At 39.2% G+C, this 23,058-nt stretch overlaps 1 protein-coding gene across 1 annotated transcript in view; it reads right to left on the reverse strand.

The window, feature by feature from the left end:
- Window positions 1–23,058, reverse strand: part of Ttc30 (tetratricopeptide repeat domain 30) — a 55,252-nt gene that overhangs the window by 20,938 nt on the left and 11,256 nt on the right. The window contains exons 5-8 of the mRNA XM_067156028.2: window positions 18,381–18,516; window positions 14,354–14,518; window positions 9,751–10,019; window positions 1,154–1,350 (exon numbers count right to left, since the gene is read on the reverse strand). Coding sequence (XP_067012129.1) covers window positions 1,154–1,350; window positions 9,751–10,019; window positions 14,354–14,518; window positions 18,381–18,516 — 767 coding nt within the window. The remainder of the gene's footprint in view (window positions 1–1,153; window positions 1,351–9,750; window positions 10,020–14,353; window positions 14,519–18,380; window positions 18,517–23,058) is intronic.

The raw sequence follows: 23,058 nt of genomic DNA on the forward strand, positions 1-23,058 counted from the left end.
AAGCTGTGAGACTTCTTGCAGAATTCCTGGCAAAGTATACCTGCATCAGTGTTAGAAAAACTTGGTGCTGAAAATGCCGAGAATAGTTAAAAGTGTACTTGCAGCAAAGCACAGTTTACTTGATGAGAAGAAAGTTTGACGTTTTCTGGTGATCTGTGAGAGTAAATGTGTTCATATTGTCTATTTCTTGCTCAGATGTAATGTAAACACATAGTTTTATTGTAAAATATTAGTTTTAGAATTTATGTATTTTCCGATTCCTTGCATAGATATGTCATTTTCTTTTAATCTCAGTCCATTCGTTAACAATCCAATGCTTGTCCAAAAACTTTTGGCCGTTAGTGTACATAGATATATCTTCATTACAGACTGTTATGTCTTGCAGCTACAAGTTGCTTTACGTCGCACCGACACAGATAGGCAACGATGGGATAGGGAAGGACTAGGAGCAGGAAAGAAGCAACCGTGGCCTTAATTAAGGTACAGCCCCAGCACTGGCTTGGTGTAAAAATGGGAAATCACTGAAAACCATTTTCAGCAAGCTGATTGCTACATGACCCAAACCGCGCGGCCACTTGCTTTCAGCATTCGGTTTGCAAGCTCCTGTGAATTTTTTAAACGCCTCCACAATCTTCTATTTGTAAAATACCTCTTATCTTTAAATCATTAGAAACTGAGTTTAACCATCATTGTCTTGGTCTCCCTCTACTTCTCTTAACCTCCACGACAAATATAAGGGCTCAAGATTGATCACAATGCTACTTTGCGATAAAATTTGTGATTCAGGAAAAGGTTTTACAAAAAGGTCTAAGAACACAGCTTGATGTAAATGGAAAGAACAATCAATGAGGAATGAGATTCAGTATAGAGGGAAACAATTCAATTGTGATGATGAGAGGAGAGGGAGACAGAAAATGACCTATAATCACTGCAGAAAAAAATATTGGAACGGTGGAAAACTTCAATTATCATGACGTGAAATAATGAAATTGGATTTGAAAAACTGCATGAGGATACAACAGATTAATTTTCTGTCACCGAGTCTAAAAAGGAACAAAGATGTACTGAGGGAAGCTAAAGAAACAATGGACGAGGCATGCTACATATGTAGGCTATAACGACACATTTGACTGAAATTTGGTTGCCCCTTTACCTTTCCAGTGCATCTTCATAATCTGCCACAGCTCTCTTGACTGATTCATCATCATGATTCTGTCTCGCCTCTTGCACTTGCTTCGTGAGCTTTCGAAGAGTCTCTGTGTGTTTGGAGGCGATATCATCAAACTTACGGTAAGCTTCTTCAGGAGACGTCTGCTGCGTTATTAGAGCATCCAAGAAATTGTAGAGATACTGCAACAGAAAACTACTATGTCAATAGCTGAATTCACAAGAAAGGAAAACTGGGAAAGAGAAGAAGGCAACAAATAAACGTAATGACAGAGGGAACAGATAGCAGTGGCGACTCCTGACTTCTGGTTTAAGGGATGTAACTGAAAAACATTGCAAACAACAACGCAAACAGACTGTCATTCTAAAACATTTTTTCAAGAGAAAACAACAAACAAGGCCAACAGAAAAGTTTATTTAAGATCTCACATCCATTAATCCAATGGTCTGTTTCATAAATATTTCTGTTACATTCAGATTTGGATGCAGTTGTCCTTCATTTATAATTCTGCTTTTCTCCATAAAAGAAAGTATACTAAATGTTTCTCTTAATAATCGTTCAATTACATAACGGTTAGAATTCAATTTGGATTGCGCGGTAGTAATGCGTGATCCTGGCGCCCCTACAGGCATGCCTGCAGAACTACTCTCTGCTCCGTGTGATGTCATTTCAAAATCGCACCATTCCCGCATTTTCTTCGTTTGATATTTACACTACAAGTGCACGAAACTGAATCATTTATATTACAACAACATGCATTTGTCATGTATCATCATGTATAGCACAAAAAAAGAACCACACAAGCAAGAACGCCAGTATTTCACGAAATAGCAAATAAATCCAGGCCACACATGATAACTTACAGTACAGGTTTCCACCTTGCATCACCCTCTTGACAGATGTGCCTGTACGTTCCGCATTCCAACCCCACGAAAGAAATCAACAAACAGGGGTCCAATGCTGGTGGTGCCATCTCTGGAGTAGTTCCGCAATAAGTAGCAGTCACTAGCTAGCGAACCTCGTTTCATCCATCTCTGAGTATCGATAACTGAGCGTTTGAATTTTATATAAATAACTTCCATTAAAATATGAAAAATTAATATTTTTTCATTGAAAATACAAGGGATGTAATGCATCAATCGCATGAACAGGAAATTCGCCACTGACAGATAGTAGAATAGACCAGCAGTATGCTTGATTACAATGGGAAGTCATAGAAAATTCAGTAGAAAAGAAAATGCTGAATGGATAAAGAAAGCCTGGATACCCATACTCAAAACAGGTAAGATGAAGAAGGCAAGATGGCCGCAGGAACAGGGAACATCAAGGGGAAAGTACAATCAACAAGTGCTGACCCTCTTGGACAGAACAAGTCCCGATTGTGCACAGAATAAATGGGCTTAATATACGATGGCAAGTCAATAAGTACCTGCAATCAATTTTTATAATTTATTACAAAAAGAGTACACACTTTTTATTGATATCTTTTTTCAACAGTGTCACCCTGCTTTTCAATGCATATGGTCGACCATTTCACAAGCTTTCTCATACCCTCTGCAAAAGAAAGGTTTTTGGTCGCACAGCAAGCCACGTATGCACCGCTTCCTTCAACTGTTGATCGGAGCCGAATCGATGGCCTCTTAGAGCATTTTTAAGTGGACCAAATAGATGGGTAATCTGACAGGGCGAGATCGGGACTGTATGCAGGATGCTCCAACAACTTGCAACACAGCATTTAAAGAGTTTGAGCGGTGTGGGCAGTGGTATGTGGATGCGCATTGTCATGCAACAAAAGAACTCCTTCCGACAACTGACCTCTGCGTTTGTTGAGAATTGCAGGTTTCAGCTTGTTTGCCAGCATATTACTGTAACGTTCACTGTTTACTGTTTCCCCCTTTTCCTGGTAATGTTCTAGGATTGCCCCTTGAGAGTCCCAAAACACTGTGAGCATCACTTTAACAAAATAACATCAATGATTTTCAGGAAGATGAAGAAAAAGACCGCAACTTTAAAACGTAAACATAGGGGCCGACAACCTAGAAGTTAGGCCCCTTTAAACAACAAGCATCATCATCATCATCATCATCATCAACAAAACTTAAACAGCATTCAAACCAAAAATTAAGCAAATTTTAAGTACCTTTGCTGCTAGATCACTGACACCCTATCCCAATATGGAAATTAACCTCTTAGCCGCATCAACTGTGTATACACATCATGGCATACTGTCGGCTAGTTGCATGAACTGCTTTCACGCATCAAACCATTTCAAATTAGCACCGTACGTTGCAGCAACTTATAAGCGTAAAACCTTTTCTGAACCTTTTTGCCATCCGTTCAGTGTTGGTTGTATATGTCTTGCTGATCATAGAATTCAAGTTGGGGCAGGAAAATTGCCTTTAGGATCTTTGCCTGTCCCGTCTGCAGCATCTAGTAGGCAGTGCTATCAGCATGCCGTCTTACAGTAGTTCTGCAGGCAAAAACAAACTGAAGGATTTAGCTGAAACTTATATTTCGTGTATGATGTCACATTTAGAAGACAGTGATGCCAACAGTGACAGTAATTTTAGTGATCCCAGTGGTGGCGAAGATGCACAAGATGGTGTAAATTTTTTTTTTTCTAGTTGCTTTACGTCGCACCGATACAGATAGGTCTTATGGCGAGGATGGGACAAGGAAGGGCTAGGAGTGGGAAGGAAGCGGCCGTGGCCTTAATTAAGGTACAGCTCCAGCATTTGCCTGGTGTGAAAATGGGAAACCACGGAAAACCATTTTCAGGGCTGCCGATAGTGGAGTTCGAACCTACTATCTCCCGAATACTGGATACTGGCCGCACGATGGTGTAAATAACAGTGACATTATGGACATTTAAAAACAGAATGGGTGAAGTTTCGAACAGCATGAAAGGTTCTTTTTTTTTTTTTTCTTTCTTTTTGTGATACCGGAAGCAAACTCTTTTCAGTTTCAACTCGGTTTATTTATAACTGTTAAGTTCAGAAACTAACTGAGTAACTAATTTATACCCTATCTGAAGGAGAAAAAATCCAATAACAGTTGTTTCTTTTTCATGTATAATACTGTTACCATATATTTTCTCTTTCAAGTAGTTTATGCATTTATTTATTCAAAGTTAGTTTCGGCAGACTGAAGAGCCTATATTTATTTATTTATTTATTTATTTACACTGTTTACACCCACACTGGAGCACCAGCACATTGATTGCTGGAAGCCTCCATAAACAGCAACACTTGGAGATCTATGAACAAGTAGGATGTCTTTCCACAAGTGGACCCACAGGACAAGCCGATACTGTAGTCATCAACCGGGCGAAAGGTACCGATAGGGTGATTGATCCCACTGTAAGATTCATTCGGATGTTTTTTATTAATAATTGTCCGAAGAATTCTTTTATCAACTTTCTGCAGTTTGTCTGTTGTTGATTGGGTATTCAGATTAAATAATGTTTCACTTGCATATGTTGCTTCTGGCTTAACAACGGAGTAATAATTTCGAAATTTACCATTAATCGAAAGAGATTGTTTCTTGTAATTCGGCCAGGTAATTTGTTGTGGTCATCTCAATTTCTGAGTTCTACTACCTATGGATGCTTTTTTGTTAGCATTCCAAGTTATAATCTCATCGAGATATTTAAATTTGTCTACAACCTTTATTTTCTGAGTATTATTTAATATAATATGCATACCTGCCAACCCTTCCGATTTACCCAGAAACTTTCCGATTTTTAACTCGTCTTCCGATTTTCCGATTTATTTTTACTTCTTCCTATTTTTGACCAATATAACCTCTAGTACGGCCAATACTCTTCCCCTAGGATAAACGATAAATTCTTATGTGCTTGTGTAATTTACGAAACCTCATTTTGAAGCGTATTTATTTGATGCCATATTTCGTGAGTGTTTCGTCCGTCGCCTTCCTGTATCGTGTTTCCCGCTCACCAGGCGTAAGCGCTAGCGACTCAGTTAATCTGGACGAAAGAATGAGTTTGTTACTGTGTTGTTCGCGAGCTGTTAACATCGTTTCTGTGCGTAGTTTCGTCGGAGTTGTAGTCCACGAGTGTTTTCTTGCATTCCTATGTTTTCCCCCTCTGCCATGTATGTTAATAATGTATGGGACATACCCGGTATTGAATTGTTTTGCATGTGGTAGTTTCGCGTATTCAAGTGCATAATTTTAATGAGTTGAATGTCTTTAAGGGGTGTCAGTGACAGTTTCTGGTAGTTTATTTTCTTGTTATGGCCAAAAAGTGTAACAAATGTTATCTCCAAGTGTTTCCGTTCATTTTACCGTCTGATAAAGGAAACTGCCGTATTTTCTCGTGTAATTAACGCCCTTATATAATTTACGCATCCCAATATTTTTGGGTCCAAAGTGGAGAAAAAGAAATGTTCACGTATTTGACGCACCTACGAAGTACAACTTCGAACATCCATCACGCAGCTCCAGATGTCAACTTCTCAAGTAGCAGGGTTCCTATTGCGAAAGCGAGCATTCCAAATACAGGGAAACGTGCTGTTATTAGCAGGCAGGAAATCTCACTGCACTAGTTTTACGAATGTTTCGGGTACGGCACATTCTGTGTTCTCAAAATTGTTTGTCATTCCACAGTATTCGAGTAATACTGCATCATACAAACTCGCGGTGATCAATTACGCCGAAACATACGAGAATAGGGCAGCGGGCCGCAAGTATACTGTGTCCGAATGGAACGTGCGCTACTGCGAGAACAGAAGTGCACTTCAAGCGGCCAATTAGTCTCGCAGAGCATTTCGCGGACCAAAAAGCGGCAAGTTTCCGCAAGTAGAGGACGCCAATCAGTTTCCATATGCCACAAAGTCTAACATTCGATGAGAAAGGGATATCGAGTGTTATCGTACCTGCTACCGGAAGCAAAAAACAGCGATGTACTGCAATGCTTGCTGTAATAGCTGATGGGAGAAAACTTGCGCCTTACATTGTTCTAAAAGGAAAAACAATGCCTAAACTAAAGCAAACTTTCCGCGAGTGATGCACGTTCGTATTCAAGAAAAAGGGTGGATGGACACGCCACTCGTACAAGATTGGATACGAACGGTTTGGGTAATGTAGCAGGGTCCCTCCTTCTATGCTCGGCCCTTCTCGTGTTGGACAGTTTTCTTTTTTTGCCAGTATGTCATTATTATTACATTGCATTAATTGTACTTTTATTATCGGTAGTTCATGTTTATTTTACTTCAGGTCGTATTGTCAGCTCGTACCGGGAAGAATGTTTTCCGGTTTCGGTACGTCAAACCCACTTGTCCAACTTGCCTTATTTGACTTTTCAGAAAAAATCTCATGCCGGAATTTTACGCCAAATGACGATAACCGCAAATGAGTTGAACCAATTGAGTTTATATTATATTTGGTGTGTCTTTAAAATGAAAATGAATTGTAAATAATTTGTAAATATCTGAATTCTTTGAATAATTTACGCATCCGAAGTTTTCGCCTGTATTTTTCGTCAAAAAATTGCGTCAATTACTCGAGAAAATACGGTATTATGCATTTTGTTGAGTGTGTTGGTGTGACATAAATATTATTTTTCGCATGTAAGTGTCATAAATGAGAATGATTAGGTACATTTTCTTGTAACCATTTTTATGTTTTCTTAGTTGAAGATTTTAAATTTAATTGTCAATTCACATTGTAACTGTAGATATGTATGCCTTTTATACTGACCGTTTTTCACCCAGACCGTGGTGGAATATATGTAATGAAATCCAAGAATTAAAAATCTTCCTATTTTTGGTTTCTAAAAGTTGGCAGGTATGAATATGTGAAGTGTCAACTTGAAAAGATGGCATCATTTCTATTTTCTCAAAAGAGATTTTTAACCCAACCTTCGTTGCTAATGTTCCAATTCCTGTACTAGAAATTTGGCTTCTTCAATACTATTTGCTAATAATGCTAGATCATCAGCAAATGCAAGACAATTTAGTCGAATATTTCTTCCAATCTTGACAGTCGGTGGACATACCTTATTCCATTCACACATAATTTTTTCCAGCACACAATTAAACAACAACGAGGGTAATCCATCTCCCTGTCGAAGACCAGTATGAATTTCAAATGGCTCAGAGATTACATTTCTGTACCTAACTCTTAGATTTTGTATTTCTAATAGTGCCCGCAATAAGGTTAACAAGTTTCCAATGTAAACCAAATTCAGTAAGGATATGAAATGAAATGGCGTATGGCTTTTAGTGCCGGGAGTGTCCGAGGACAAGTTCGGCTCAGCAGGTAAAGGTCTTTTGATTTGACGCCCGTAGACGACCTGTGCATCGTGATGAGGATGAAATAATGATGAAGACGATACATACACCCAGCCCCCATGCCAGGGAAATTAACCAATGGTGGTTAAAATTCTTGACCCTGCCAGAAATCAAACCCAGGGCCCCTATGACCAAAGGCCAGCAAGCTAACCATTTAGCCATGGAGCCGGACAGTAAGGATATGCAATAATGATTCACGATGGATACTATCATAAGCTTTTTGAAAATCAACAAAAGAGATCACTAAATTTTTGCTCCTAATCCTCTGATGTTTTATAATAGTTATTATAAAAAAATTATAAAAAATTATTATTTACTGTCAAATTTTATAGAAGGAGGTCAAAGAAAAAATGGTCTTCAATGGCTTTTTTGGTTTATGCTACCTAGACCCAAATATGTGTGGGACAATTATTGCTGAGCATGAGAAGTATATAGCACCTACTGATAAAATATAAGAATTTTTATATTACACTTTGCAGTAAAAAATTAACCTAAAAATTAGAAACCATATTTTGAAATAAATTATGTAAGTTATGGCTCACGACCCTCTCTTACTCTTAACCACTTAACATCTTATTAAGATAAAAAATACACTTTACAGAATAATAATCATGAAAGGTTTAGGAGTTATTGTTGTTTCAGTGAATGGTTTAACCCTTAAGCGTGACATTGTAAAACTCCGGGCTGCAAGCAGAGCAGGCTTTATTTCTAGTGTACTCCCGATGCTGAGTGTAGTATTGTATGAATTTCTCTATAATTTCCAAATGGACAGTTGACAAATGATCAAAAAACGCCCAATACCATGTTACACTATATAAACATACGCTAATCTGATTATCCTTGGACAGCTGCACATCAATACTGTGACTTTGCATAGTAGGTAGCCCATGTGTTTGCATTTCTCAGCATATCATCATCAGAACAGTTTTATGATATATCAATAAAAAGTTCCACCTTTACAATATTCAAAAAGTTTATAATCTTTTTTCCCTCTTGGGAACATCTTCAGCCTTGCAAAGAACAAAGTTAAATGGTAAATATAAAAACATACTTAAAATGTAGTAACAATACATATGTCTTCAATAAACTTTTTGAGTATTTAAAGGTGGAACTTTTCATTCATGTATCGTGAAACTGTTCAAAGTTGACAATACGGGCTAAATATGACTTATATTACATGTAATTACATCATCAGCATTACTATCTTCACTGGAAGTTATAGCAACCTGTCCTCTGTACTCTCACACTCTGAATTACTTTTACAGCCATTATTAATGAATAAATTAGCTATTTCTGTATTATCAACAACTCTGCCAGCGCCTGCCACATTTACAAACAAACTTGAAACATGTGTGCAGAGTTTTAAAAATTAAATGACTGTGAGGATATTGTAAGCTACAATTTTTTGTCTGACCCCGCGGTGTAGGGGGCAACGCGTCCGTTTGTCACCCGGAGGGCTTGGGTTCGATTCCCGGCCAGGTCAGGGGTTTTTAATTGTAAATTATTAATATCCCTGGCCTGGGGACTGGGTTTTGTGTCGTCCATAACGTTCCTTTCCTCACATTCAACACTACACTTCCGCAATTACAATTACACACAGGTTCAAATCATATTGTGGAAGTAGTGGCAAAAGACCTACAGAGGTCGATGCCACGAACAAATATCATTTAAAAATAAATAAATAAATAAAAAGCTACAATTTTCATAATGATCCATACTGAAAGACAATTACAATTCAAATAGGGAACCCTTTCTTTTTTTTCTATATCAATTGTGACTGCGAATATATGCTACATTTCTTGACAATAATATACGGCTTGGAGTAAAGCTCAAAGTTACCTCTTCTTACCATCTTACAATAAAGCACATAACTATTATGAAATCCACATAGCGGTCATTTCAAATGTCACAGCATACCATTGCACTGTACATACTGTGACCATAGCAGACCAGTGGGTGCAGCGTTGCATCACTCACACTAGGGGGGGGTTAAATACCCCTGAGGAGAAAAGAGCATGCTAACACACAGGTTAAAAGGGCCTTGGAAAAATGTTGCATAAACATCAGGAGGAAAACAACTGATGCCGTCTACAAGTAAATCTTACTAGGCCTATTGCTAGAAATACAATATACTTCCTGCGAGAAGTCATTGCTAGTTATGCAACTAAAATTTTCTAAATAAAAATATAATCATAGCAAATATAACAAGATAATAAAAAGAAAGAAGCTGATATTAACTGCCAAGCCAAGTGATATGTGATGTTTACTTACTGGTGTGAGGAATTTATATGTCAAATGAGCATTCTCAGCCAAGACATCTGCAGCCAGATCGTAGTACTCGTATTTACAATACAAGAGAAGTAGGTTGCCAAACGTCTCTGGAGGGAACGGGTTCTGCTGCAGTAAGAACTGGAGTTTCTCAAAACCTTCTGTAGGCTTGGTGTCCATATTCATGAGGGCTTGGTTGTGGAGCGTGACAGCATCCAGCTCCTCCTCGGAGCGAGGAGGCATGTCCGTCAGAGCCTCTCGAGCAGCGTCCACTGCATCACATTTATTTCATTACGTAATAGATTTTTAAAGTCATATTAGATAGGAGAATGAAAAGAAAGGTAGAAGGAGAGTTGCAAGGGGAAAGAATGGCTTTAGGAGTGGAAGAACTACAGTGGATCCAATCTTCAGCAAGAAGCAATTAAATAAAAAAGTATTAGGCACATAGAAAGGATCTGGTCATGACAGTCATACGGTGTTCTCAAGGAGAAGGTTTGGGAAACCATGGTCAAAAAGAGACTGTAGAAAAAATGGTGCAAACAATGTACTGTACAACCACTATTTCAGCAGTGTACAGACTCCAGTTGGACAGACGGAATGGTTTAGAAATGAGACAGGGGAGTGTGCTGTCACCGGTTTTGTTCCTAATGGTTATGGACGGAATTGTAAATGAGACAAAGGAAGCAAAGAAATAGGGAGATGAAGTTTGCCTCCTCAAACTCTGGCCATTGAAGATTATCATACCGATCTGGTAGGGTAAAGGTGAATTTGGCGAATTTTCAAAGTAACGCCCAATTCTTCTACTCTGTCATTCGTTGAAAATCCTTGAGCAAGTTATAGATTGCCGACTACACCACATTGTTCAAATCTCGCCAAACCAATGGGGCTTCGTCAAGGGGCTTAGTACAATGGATGCAATCCATCCAGCCATACTACTCATAGATAAGCAAACCTATACATCTGGCCTTTCTGGACCTGGAGGAAGCTTTTCGATAGGGTGCCACATGAACTTATCAAGAGAGCACTCCAAACATATGAAGTCCCAGAAGTCTATGTTTGATGGATCCAAATTCTGTACCAGGATGTCACAGCTACAGTTCATTGCCCAGCAGGAACTTGGCCTTCATTAGCTTGGATGGCGAAACGCTTCTTGATGTTCAAGCACAAGTAAACTTAACACGGTTGAAATGGTGGCAAGTCATCGAGAGCTCTCTGCGACAAGAAAATACCCGTTTATCTCAAGGAGAAAGTGTATAAATACATCATTAGACCTGTTGCTCTCCATGCTGGCCAGCCTCAGTAAGACATGAGCAAGCCCTCCATGAAATGGAAATACTCCATTGGTTGTTAGGACTTACGAAACTCAACCATGTCAGACAATGGAAGGGAGCTGCACCAATTTCAGACAAGATGCAAGAAGCTTACCTCACATGGCATGGACCATGCGGCCATCCCAAGAAACAGTGGCTTGATCATCCGAAGGAAGACATGAGGATTGTGGGTGTAACACAACATGACCAAATGGAGAATGGTGTAAAAACTAACAGACCCTGCAGGGTCACGGGAAAAATTCTAGGAAGAAGATTGGATAGGCCACAAACAGTAATGCATTAAGAGCTGAAAATATCAGAAACTTACAAAATATTAGAAAGTTGCGCTCATCGCTTTATGTCTCCAGATAGAAGAGGTCCATATGCTCATATTGAGAAGCTGTGCAAATTTATGTAATGAAAGGATTTGTTACCTGGAGTATTGAAAGACTCTCATACACCCAGGGCAGGAATCCAGGAAGGAGAAGAACAACACACACAAAGGATAAATACAACAGGTCAGTAGGGGCAGAAGGAATAATAGAAAGAGGATTTCTTTTTTACAATATGCTTTACGTCACACTGACACAGATTTCATGATAACGATAGGATAGGAAAGGGCTAAAGCAACAATGGCCTAAATTAAAGTATGGCCCCAGCATTTGCGAAAATGGGAAACCACTAAAAAATATCTTCAGGGCTGCCGACAGTGGGGTTTGAACCCACTATCTCCTGAGTGCAATAAGACAGCTTCGTGACCCAATCTGCACAGCTTCTAGCTCAGTAGGAAGAAGAAACAAAGCAACATAAAACTAAGACATCAATATTTAGTCCTTTTAAAACTTCATATGATTTTTCTAGTTCTCATTTAACAGCCATAAAGAAGTCACTATGAGAGGTAAAACCTGTCAGATAAAGACAATACCAGTAAAATGCATATGTATTTACAGGCTTCTCTTCTTTTTATATCATGATCCAGTGGTACATGAAACTGTAAGCCTACATGCACATTGTAAGTCTGTGGTCATTACTGAGGAGAGAGATTTGTTAAGAAGGAAGCCACACTTTCCAGCGTCGACTCAGTTCAGGCGCGGCTCCATAATACGATCTGCAGAGCTGCAGAACCACCAGAATGAAAGATATAATATACAGCGATTAGTGATCCCATATTTCATACTGAGTGTTGATATCGAGCCAGAAATCGATACCCATACAGATACTGGTGATCTGGCAACCCTGTTTAGATCTGTGAATGACAGAACATTAGGAGAGCACGCTTAAGTACATCTTTCTTCCAATAGGTGGCTAAGAGTCGCCCATAAGGTTCTTTATGAACTGCACACCTTGCAGCACGGCTGGCCTATTAACATGTGTGTCGCTGAGACCATAGAGTTAGTAAATAATACAACAGAGGTAGCACCAGCGCTACCGTCTGTAATCACTGCAGTGAGCGAGCATGCTGAAATCTCACTATCAGTTGTTTGGCAAAAAGCTTTCTCTACTGTTCTCAACAGTGTAAATAGAGAACTTTTAAAACTGTGCAGATGTTGATATGGTTTAAAAGTCTTCAAACAACGTACTTTAAGATTGGGGGCATGTATATCTCTCTATCTTTTGTGTAAATGGCCAGGACTCAAACATAATTTTATCCAACAACCAAAAGCAGTCTCTCTCGTATGAAGCAAAGTAGCGAGTTCTTAGACTTACAAGTAATCATATGTTTTTCAGGAATTGTTCCGAGTTAGGTAGTCATCAAAATGAAAACCGGAAGGTTACTACCATCAGATGATGTTCCCCCTCCATTAAGAAAGCAAATTCATCTCCATATAGCCCATGAAGGCCGTTGGAGGAGTGGAAGGTAAAGGCTTCCACTATCCGTAAACTCGGCACTTGATGGGGCAGAGTGGTTAGCTCTACGTCCGGCCGCTTTTGTCCTCAGGAATTAAACTGGTGCTCATTTTTGGTATAGCCTGAGTGAACCTCAGGGCAATATGCACCTCCGGAAGTGGAAATCTTGTTTCTTAAATTTTACGACTTCTTGATGGCGATTTGAACCCACGTCCTTCCGGGCAAACCGAGCATGCCTTTACTGCATCGGTCAGGCAACCCCTTCCATTAAGAAAGCTGGCTCCCAAATACGTATGAAGGTCTCGGAACCTCTGTATATATGAGTGTGTCGATACTAGATCAACATTTTTTCGATAAGCGGAAATGAGGCTTTATTTTTTATAACCTTTTAATTGTTGTCTTTTTTTTGTACAAGTCAGTTATATTCTTGATGTCCCTCGAAATTGGAGTCTTACAAACTGAGATGTACATCTGCCTGTATATTTTCTGTACATTTTCGGGAACTTCACACTGATAGGACATGGAGTAAAGCATTTCTGCGGAGTTGGGGGACGGATGCACACGAACTCAGCTGGCACTTCCCATATAAAATACGAATTTAGATGTGTCTATTACACTTACTACAGAGGACTGGGCGTCACAGAGCAGAACCACCAACATAACTCAGCATGAGCCACCAATGACTCAGTTAAATGTAACGTAAAAGCTCTTCAGTCTGTTGAACACACAGCTTAAATATAATTATTACACTACAATATATCTATTAAGAAAATGCATTATTAAACAATGAATAATATGTTTTGTTCTTAAAAGAACATCATCAGATTCTTTCAAAAATGGCTTTCACGGCCGCAGATCTAAAAATCACGGGAACAGAACAAGCTTTTGGGTGGTTAGGCTATGTGCGTTTGCAGAGTGTCGCCCAGACATGCCATTTGGGCTCATCAGTTGGATCAGTTGGATTGGTACATGGCCTGCGGCAGTGAAAGCCTTTTTAGGCAGAGTTTTGGAGGGGCATGCCAATCCAACTGGTGAGCCCAAATGGCACATCTGGGCGAAACGCTGTAAACGCACACGGCCTAACCACCCAAAAGCCGATTCTATTCCTGTGATTTTTAGATCTACCCCTCTAAGACTCTGCCAATCCAACTGGTCTGCCAATCCAACTGATGAGCCCAAATTGCACCTCTGGGTAAAACTCTGCAAACGCACAGGCCTAACCACTCGAAAGCTTGTTCTATCCCCTTTATTTTTATCAGATTCTATCAAGTTAAACTCAAATATTTATAAACATAAATATTATTTCTAAATATTTGAGTGTGACGTGATAGAATCTGATGATGTTCTTTAATAGTGTGTATTTTTATCTCTTTAATATTTTTTCTTACAGGTATATTGTAGTATAATATTTATATATAAGGAGAGAGAAGTCTGATTTGTTTCCTTACTGTTCTTTAGTTGATATTCGATGGCAGCTCTTAGGTTGAAAGCCTCAATGAGAGCAGTATCATGCAGTGTCTGGGTGTTACCAACACTCCTCACTTCAATACCTTCTGTAGCCATACCGACGCTCAGCTCAGGGTGGTCCCGAATCCCTCGTTCGATGATGTCCGCTGAAATATAAGCATTGATGAAGATTAGTTTACAGAATCATCATGTGTGGACCAATAATGGCAAAAATATAATGTGCATGTGTACAGTCTTAAAACCTCAAAGATTAAAAGATGAAATTAAGGAAGAGCAATGGAGGGTTCTTCCATACGAGTATACTAGTGCTTTCATGAACATTTACTGGTTCATGAACCAAAAGTTCATATAAACTACAAGAAATGTTACGAGAGGCAGTCAGTGTTCATTCGTTGTATTTTGCAAATGTAAAAGAAGTGATTAAAAGTAAAATCTTGTGATTTACTTACCATACTGTAAAATACAGTTTGTTAACACGTGGATTTAGAAAAACTACTAGAACACTGGTCAACAGCCATCATCCATCCACTACAAAAAAAAGCACACAAAACTGACCCTAACAACCACAGGAGAATCTCACTCCTAGACATAACATACAAAATCCTTTCAAGAATCTTACTTTACAGAATCAGGTTACAACTCAAGAAGGAACAGGGAGAATACCAGGGAAGTTTTGGACTCTGGAGGAGCTGTCCTGACCAGATCATGAGTCTCAAGCTAATAATGGATTACAACAAGAGAAGATAGAGAGATATGATGAAAACATTTTTATAGACTTAAAGAAACCCATACAACTGCTCCCACAGGAATCCCTATTAAAAATTCTAAGACACATGCCACTACAGCCTAAATTAATAAACATGAGAAAACTGACCCTTACAAACATGAAGTCAAAAATGATGTTCTAGGGTGAATTATTGGCACCATTCGAGATCAAAACAGGACTATGCCAGGGTGATGGAGTTCAACTGCACTCTAGAAATGGTGAAGAGGGCATGGTTTAAGAAATGTCCCCAAAAAGTAAAAATAGACTGAAAAATCAAAACAAACTGCCTTGGTTTCGTTGATGATATGGCATTACTAGCAACTGACTTAGATGAAGCTAAAAAACAGGTACCGGAACTTGAAAATATTGCAAATAAAATTGGCTTCAAAATATAATTCAAAAAGACAGAAATTATGTCCAAAAAACCAACATCATTAAAAGAAATAAACATAAATGGTAATAAAATCAAAACTGTCACCTAATTCAAATACTTCTTTTTTTACAAGTTGCTTTAGGTTGAACCAACACAGATAGGTCTTATGGCAATGATGGGAGAGGGAAGGGCTAAGAGTGGGAATGAAGCGGCCGTGGCCTTAATTAAGGTACATTCCCAGCATTTCCCTGGTGTGAAAATAGGAAACCACGGAAAACCATCTTCTTCATTGCTGTTGACAGTGGGATTCGAACCCACTATCTCCCGAATGTAAGTTCACAGCTGTGCGCCCCTATCCGCACGGCCAACTTGCTCGGTAATTCAAATACCTCACTGAGGGACTGCAAAAATCTCTTATACAAGGCATGTTGTGCCAGCCTTCAATATGGCCTTGATATAAATGTAAAAAGATATAAAATACATGGTCATCAGCAACTGTGAAGTTCCACTCGGTATACTCACGGCTAGCATTCGTCCTGCTGAGAGGGTAACTGATTTCACCCACTTGAAGGTAACTTTAAGTGAAGACTGGGATCCCTCTTTAGAAATCAGATGCTGCATAGAACGAGGAAGAAACATCTTCATTAAAATGGGAAAATGCTATGCAGTCATGACCACTGCCTAAACTGAATAGTGAGATGTTTGTATACTCCACAATTCTTTAGGATGTCAAAGCTTGGACACTAACTGATGTCACAGAGAAGAAAATCCAAGCCTTTGAAATGTAGATCTACAGGCGCCTGCTCAAGATTATGTGGGTCCAAAATGTGTCCAACGAAGAAGTCCTTCGGCATCTGGGTGTCAGCCTGAACTCGTGTTTACTGTTAAGAAGAGGAGACTGCAGTATCTAGGCCATACAATGTGAAATGAGTCTAAGTTTTTTTTACAATTAGCTTTACGTCACACCGACACAGATAAGTCTTATGGTGACGATGGGATGGGAAAGGCCTACGAGTGGGAAAGAAGTGGCCGTGGCCTTAATTAAGGTACAGCCCCAGCATTTGCCTGACATGAAAATGGGAAACCACGGAAAACCATCTTCAGGGCTGCCGACAGTGGGGTTCGAACCCACTATCTCCCGAATACTGGATACTGGCCGCACTTAAGCGACTCCAGCTATTGAGCTCGGTATGAGTCTAAGTACCGTCTTCTGCAGCTCTTCTTGCATGGAAAGATCAACGGAGAAGAGGACCTGGGAGGAGGAGGATTTCATGGTTCGATAACATTCGCAGATGGTGCAACTTGACGCTGGAGGAGCTCTTCAGGGCTGTCTGTCAACAGACAACGTCGCCATGATGATCACCAACATCCGGAATGAATAAGGCATCAAGAAGAAGTACAGCAGGTCCATTAACAGTCAGCACTCTTGATATAAAATGTTACTGATCAAGAGTCATGGTAATGAGATAGCTGGTGAAGGTGGCGATTGCTGTTGTGACTATTTTTATAAGGTGCAAAACTGTGTGATCATCAGCCCATAATGATTAAGAAGATAATAAAAATGACAATTCAAGTGAGATGGAAAACATGAAGGAATGGTCACTCAATAACGGAAAAAGAAATCATAAAAGGGCAGCGGGGGAATAAAAGCCTAGGCCTCAAAGGCTTTAATATCGCAGAGTCAGAAGAAAATAAAATGTGGTAGCATACAATGCTAAAACATATCAACAAAAGAAATATAAAAATCTCTGCACTACAAAACAAAGAATCACAGATATGTTTCTGGGTTTAGAAGATGAGAGAGCAAGTACGGATTCTCAGGTCGTTCCCCTCTTAGTAGCCTCTTATGACATGCAGGGGGTATAGATAATGCATCATTTCACTCCACCCATAGAGGAGATAAAGAGTTTGGATAAAGTGAAAGAAATACGTCCAACAATACAGCAGCTGATTCAGCACACAACATTGCCATGGCATTCACCTATCAAGATCTACGTCCAACAAAATGGTCACTGATTTAGCACACAGTTTTATGGCCATAAATATTCACAAAGACACATATTATGAGAAAAATTCTGCTGCCTTCAGCGACGTCACCGCGAGTAACTGCCTTTTCTCATTTAAAACAGGGCGCCGTTTGTACCTACTTTATATAGAAGGCAGAGTCCTGGCACATGGTGGTAATGTGAGGAAGAAGACTTAGCTGAAAGTAGATGACGAACACTGGTTGTCTGGTTATCACGGTGTCTGTTTTCTGTCCATGCAAAACTGTCTGTGCTAAATTGATGCCGCTGATTCCAGATAGACCCCGGGCCCAAAAACGTATTCATGTTAACAGCTACTTTTTTTTTTTTGCTATTTGTTTTATCCAAGGTTATAAATTTCATATTTGGTTCCATACTGAATTAAGATTACATAGAATTTAATTAACAAAGTTTTATTCCACCTACTCAATACTTTACAATATTTGCAATGCCTATGTATACATTACAATGTGTTGTTAAGGGACTAGTTTCAACTCTGTGTGGGTCACCATCAGCCTAAATAAGGTACACTTTTATTTGTCAATATTGCAGAACAATATTTTGTTAATAAGACTGATAAAATGAGCTATACGTGTAATGTGATATCGTGCATATAAAATGGTGAAATGCATGAAATGTTATGTGATATAAAATTGTATCGTGGTACTGATCAATAAATAGTGAATTGTCCAAGTTTACATATGTTGCAGTGAGACTATAAATATAGTACCGCATCGATTTTTACAATAATGGTTGAAATATTATATGTACATTAAAATTGCAAATGATAAAAGTATAAAATGCTGGACTGAATATAAAGTTACTGAACTACATAGTCCACTTACAGATATGTTTCAATGCAGGAGCATATTCCTTCAGTCTGTAGTAACACAGGGCAATTTTGTATGAGAGGTGAGGGTTGTAGCCGAGAACTTGCAACGCAGTGGTGAATTTCTGTAGAGCATCTTCGTATCTTCCTTCCTAAAAAGAAAGGACACTTCACTTGAGGCATTTGCTTTTACATCTAATTTAGCCATCTGATGTAATACTGAGATGGAGATCCAGGGAAGAAAGAACCTCAGAGAATGATCAGCTGAAGGTGTATGGACTAAAGTAAACAAGATGTGCTTTAAAAGAATGGTGAACTGACCGATACTGCAATGGCAATGTGTGGTAACACCGCGTGCATGAGCATGTGAATAGAGAGACACTTCAAGAAGCACCACGTAGCATTTGAATGTAGTGCATGTGAAGACTCATGTCGTAAGGCAATAGAGCAGTGCATAAACATCAAGTTTTGTTACAAGTTCGGGAAAAAGAAAGGCGACAGAGATGCATGCAATGTTGGTGCAAGTGTATGGAACAGAAGCCGTGTGTGTTATATGACCTGATTTGTAAGTAATTCTTGGTTATACGAAAAAATCTGCTCTTCATGTTGATGTATGTATAACTCAGGTTCGGCTGTATATTTTAATTTTCTTTTAAATTAATAGAATAGATCAGAGATTACCATAATATTAATGAGATACTTCAGCTTGGATCAATTTATATGATTCTGGATTCTGTTCAGCATTAGCTTTAGACTGGTCTCTACACGTAGTCTTTTAGATGAAGTTTTGAAAATCCTTGTTGCTCACATAAATATGTCATGGAAAAGGATGCTGAAAACTGCATCTCCCTCTCAGCAAGCTGATGGCAGTTCCATCATACTTTAATCCAAATTAATTTTACCCAGCTACCTCATTGCATTCACTCGACTGAACACGTAACAAGTACCTGCAAAAAGATACACAAATCGCTCTAGTCTATGAAATGCTAACTCAACTATTTTCCCCATAAGTATAAAAATACAACCTGTTCGCTCCCTCATTTCACCTATCCTTGAGACTGTGGCACTGTATTAAAGAACATATTTGAAAACAGTAATAGGAAACTAGACCAGAGTTTAAACAGCTGCACTACAGTTATTTTTAATCTAGTCATATAAAAAGCTTATTACAGGAAACTGTCATGGCTTTGAGTGTAAGACCATTAAAGACGCACTCATTATCTCTTCTCCACAGAATTCTCAATTCAGATAAACCAGATTACCTTTCTACTCATTTCAAATTCCTCTCATCACATCACCATCACAGTACATGATCCGGTTCCTCTTTCACCATACCTTTACTTCATACTACAACCGCTCTTTCATAATCTCTGCTGCCACATTATCGAATTCCCCCCCTCAGCCTGTCAACATTAGGGATACAATTTCCCTTAAGAAATTTAAGTGGACGAAGGTGAGTGAATAGTCAAATATTGTTCATAGACTATAATTGCCAACGGCCGTAGCCATGTTGAAACACCGGATCTCGTGAGATCTCCGAAGTTAAGCAACATTGGGCGTGGTCAGGAGTTGGATGGGTTGCCATGCACTGTTGGTGGGGGGTAAGGGAATGGAGGAGCGGAAAGGAACTGGCCACCCTACCACACGTAGACTCCAGCTCAGGAGCACCTCTGTGGAGGTTCGGACCTGCCTTCGGGCAGAATAACCCTTACCTTAGACTATAATTATGTATTAGAGTTATATTGTTTTTTAATAATAATAATAATAATAATAATAATAATAATAATAATAATAATAATAATTATTATTATTATTATTGGTTTTACATCCCACTAGCAGCATTTTTATGGTTTATGGAGATGCCGAGGTGCTAGAATTTTGTTCTGCAGTTCTTTTATGTGCCTGTAAATCCATCAACATGAGGTTGTCATATCTGATCACCCTCAAATACAACTGGACTGAGCCAGGATCGGACCTGCCAAGTAGGGGTCAGAAGGCCAGTGCCTCAACCACCCGAGCCATTCAGACTGGCGATATTATTATTATTATTATTATTATTTATTATTATTATTTTAACATTGTAAAAGCCACAATGGACCATGTTTATTTAGGTTTTCAATCATGTTTACATATCCTTGCCCACATGTCCTTCATTCTCTTAATATGAGCAGGGAACTCCTTTAGTTGGTTTGACATCATCTTCAGGTATCCTTCAATCCTGGATTTTGTTTAGCCCTTGTCTAGTTGCACAAAAATTATTACGTTCCTAGTCGCACGTGTGCGATGAAGAGTGATAATGGTCATCTTTTAGGTCATCTCATTACTGTGTACGTAGCTTTCAACTTGTTCAGAGTGTCTACCCCTTCTTTCATCACGTTGTAGAACGTCAACATCTCGGGTTTCCTAGCATCACCCGAGTCCTCATCAATGGAGTCTGAGTTGTGGGAAGTTGAAAGGAGGAGAACAAGTCTGTTTCTCTTGGGCACATAGGAAAGAAGGGCGCTATTGTCACCAAAACCAAAAAGACTGCTAAATTCTTCATGTATTCTGGATTCTGTAAATAACTTTGGAATTTCTCTTTTATTCTTTCTTAGAGTACCAACTAGTGTCAGACGATGATCTTCTAATAGTTCATTTGCCAGCGATATTGAAAAATACCAGTTATCAACAGTGACATTCTGTCTGGAAAACTATTTGATGCCGGGAATTGTTCACTTTGTAAGGTCCATCTGGTTGGCTTCCAACATACATTTCCATATTTTGAGCATAACAAATCCGACATTAGCGAGTGCAAATATTTTAATTCCGTATTTTGCTGGTTTTGATTTCAGGTACTGTCGAAACTTACAATTCCTCTACACGGCTCTAATATTTCGTCAATGGTTACGTATTCACCTATGCTGTAGTGCTCAGTGCAATGAGCATTAAATCTATCAAAAAATAAATCGTAATGGAGCAAGCTTATCATACTTCTGTCTGTCTTTTCGTGTCACGGTGTTATCGAACCTTATAGCAGAAACCTTACTCTTTGTAAAGACATAGTGATTCGAAAAAATTCTGCACCTGTAAAGTCCTTTGGATATAAATCATTCAGATTTTGATGAGATGAGCGCAGGGCACCGGCCGTATAAAGAAGGCCTAACAAGGCCTTCATCCACGTAACGCCAGTCTTTGCAGCATCCCTTTCACGCATGTAATTACCACTGTTATGCTCGATCCAAATATTACAACAGCTCACATTTTCTTCCATCATATCTGAATCAAAAAAGAGACTCCAGGCTTCTAACGCACTTTCTGCGTGAGATGCGTGTCCTCTAACGCAAGGAATGTGGCTTCTGGGACATCTTGTTGTTATTCTGCTCAGCCTCAAATCGTCAGCCACTGTCTGGTGCCATCTAGGTTTGCCTTTGAGATTCTAATCTTGTGTTACAATCTGTTTCATCAGCCTGCTATTAGACATACGGAACACATGACCGATGAAAGTCAGCCTCGTTGTCCTGAAGATGTCTGTTACTTTGCCCACCTTATGCACTTCCTCATTTTTTCTGAGCTTCTACTTTCCTTCCTTTTTAATGGGTCCTAGGATCTTTCTCCCTATCCTTTGTTCTAGTTTTTCCAGTTCTTGTTTTGAGATTTTATTTCTCAAGCTCGGTGTTTCTCTTCTCTTCTTACAACTGCCTGGTAGTGTCGGACCTTATCGCTCCCCATGATACTGCTCTCTTACTGTATGTCTCAAGAGTCTTAATGTACGCTAACTTTATTTTAACGAATCTCACCTCCACACCTTATTTCTCATTATTCCTCATATCTAGCCACTCTCCTAAATATTTTTGAACATTACCCTGAACTATTTTTATTTTAAATGGACTGTCCTTTATATCGGTTGGTCATATATTTTGTTATTTCAACTGAGACTTCGAGTCCTATTTTGCCTGCCTGATGGCAAAGTTCCTATGTTATTATTATTTAGCATTTGTCCTGCCTGGTGGCAGGGTCCACTGTGTGGATTCGTTGTCTCCATTTAATTCAGTCTCGGGCCATGTCTGGACGTAGTCTTACAGCATTCAGATCGTACACTGTATCGGTCTATCACTGTCTTGGTCGTCCATTGGGCCTCTTTCCAGCGACTTCCAATGTATACGCAGACTTTGCCAATGTATTGTTTTTTGCATGCAACACATGCCCAAACCAGTGCAGAAGGTGTCCTGCATTTTCTTCTGGATCGGTGCAATGCCAAAATGTTTCCTAATATCATCATTTGAAGCATGATCTAGTCTAGTGATGCCAGCTATCCACCTAAGAATCTTCGTCTCCATGATGCTTGATCAACGTTCTACCTCCTTTGTAACTGGCCAACACTCGGTGCCGTAGAGAGTGACAGGACGGATAATAGTCCGGAAGATCTTAGATTTCAGATGGTCCTTCTTCTTGTATTCTGTCTTCTTTTATCATTATTATTATTATCACTATGAGCCAGGCACTGTTAATTGTTTATTTCAATCATGTTATTGTAATAAGTGCTTAAGCATAAGAAAGGGTCTAGAGCCCTAATTTTGCCACCAATATATACAATATCAAATCTAATGTAATCTAATCTAAATTTTAAGTACGAAAATCAAAACCAAACCAAACCCCATGGCACTACAGCCCTTGAAGGGCCTTGGCCTACCAAGCTACCGCTACTCAGCCCAAAG

This window comes from Anabrus simplex, chromosome 12 (assembly GCF_040414725.1).
Source record: "Anabrus simplex isolate iqAnaSimp1 chromosome 12, ASM4041472v1, whole genome shotgun sequence".
Taxonomy (NCBI): Eukaryota; Metazoa; Arthropoda; class Insecta; order Orthoptera; family Tettigoniidae; genus Anabrus; species Anabrus simplex.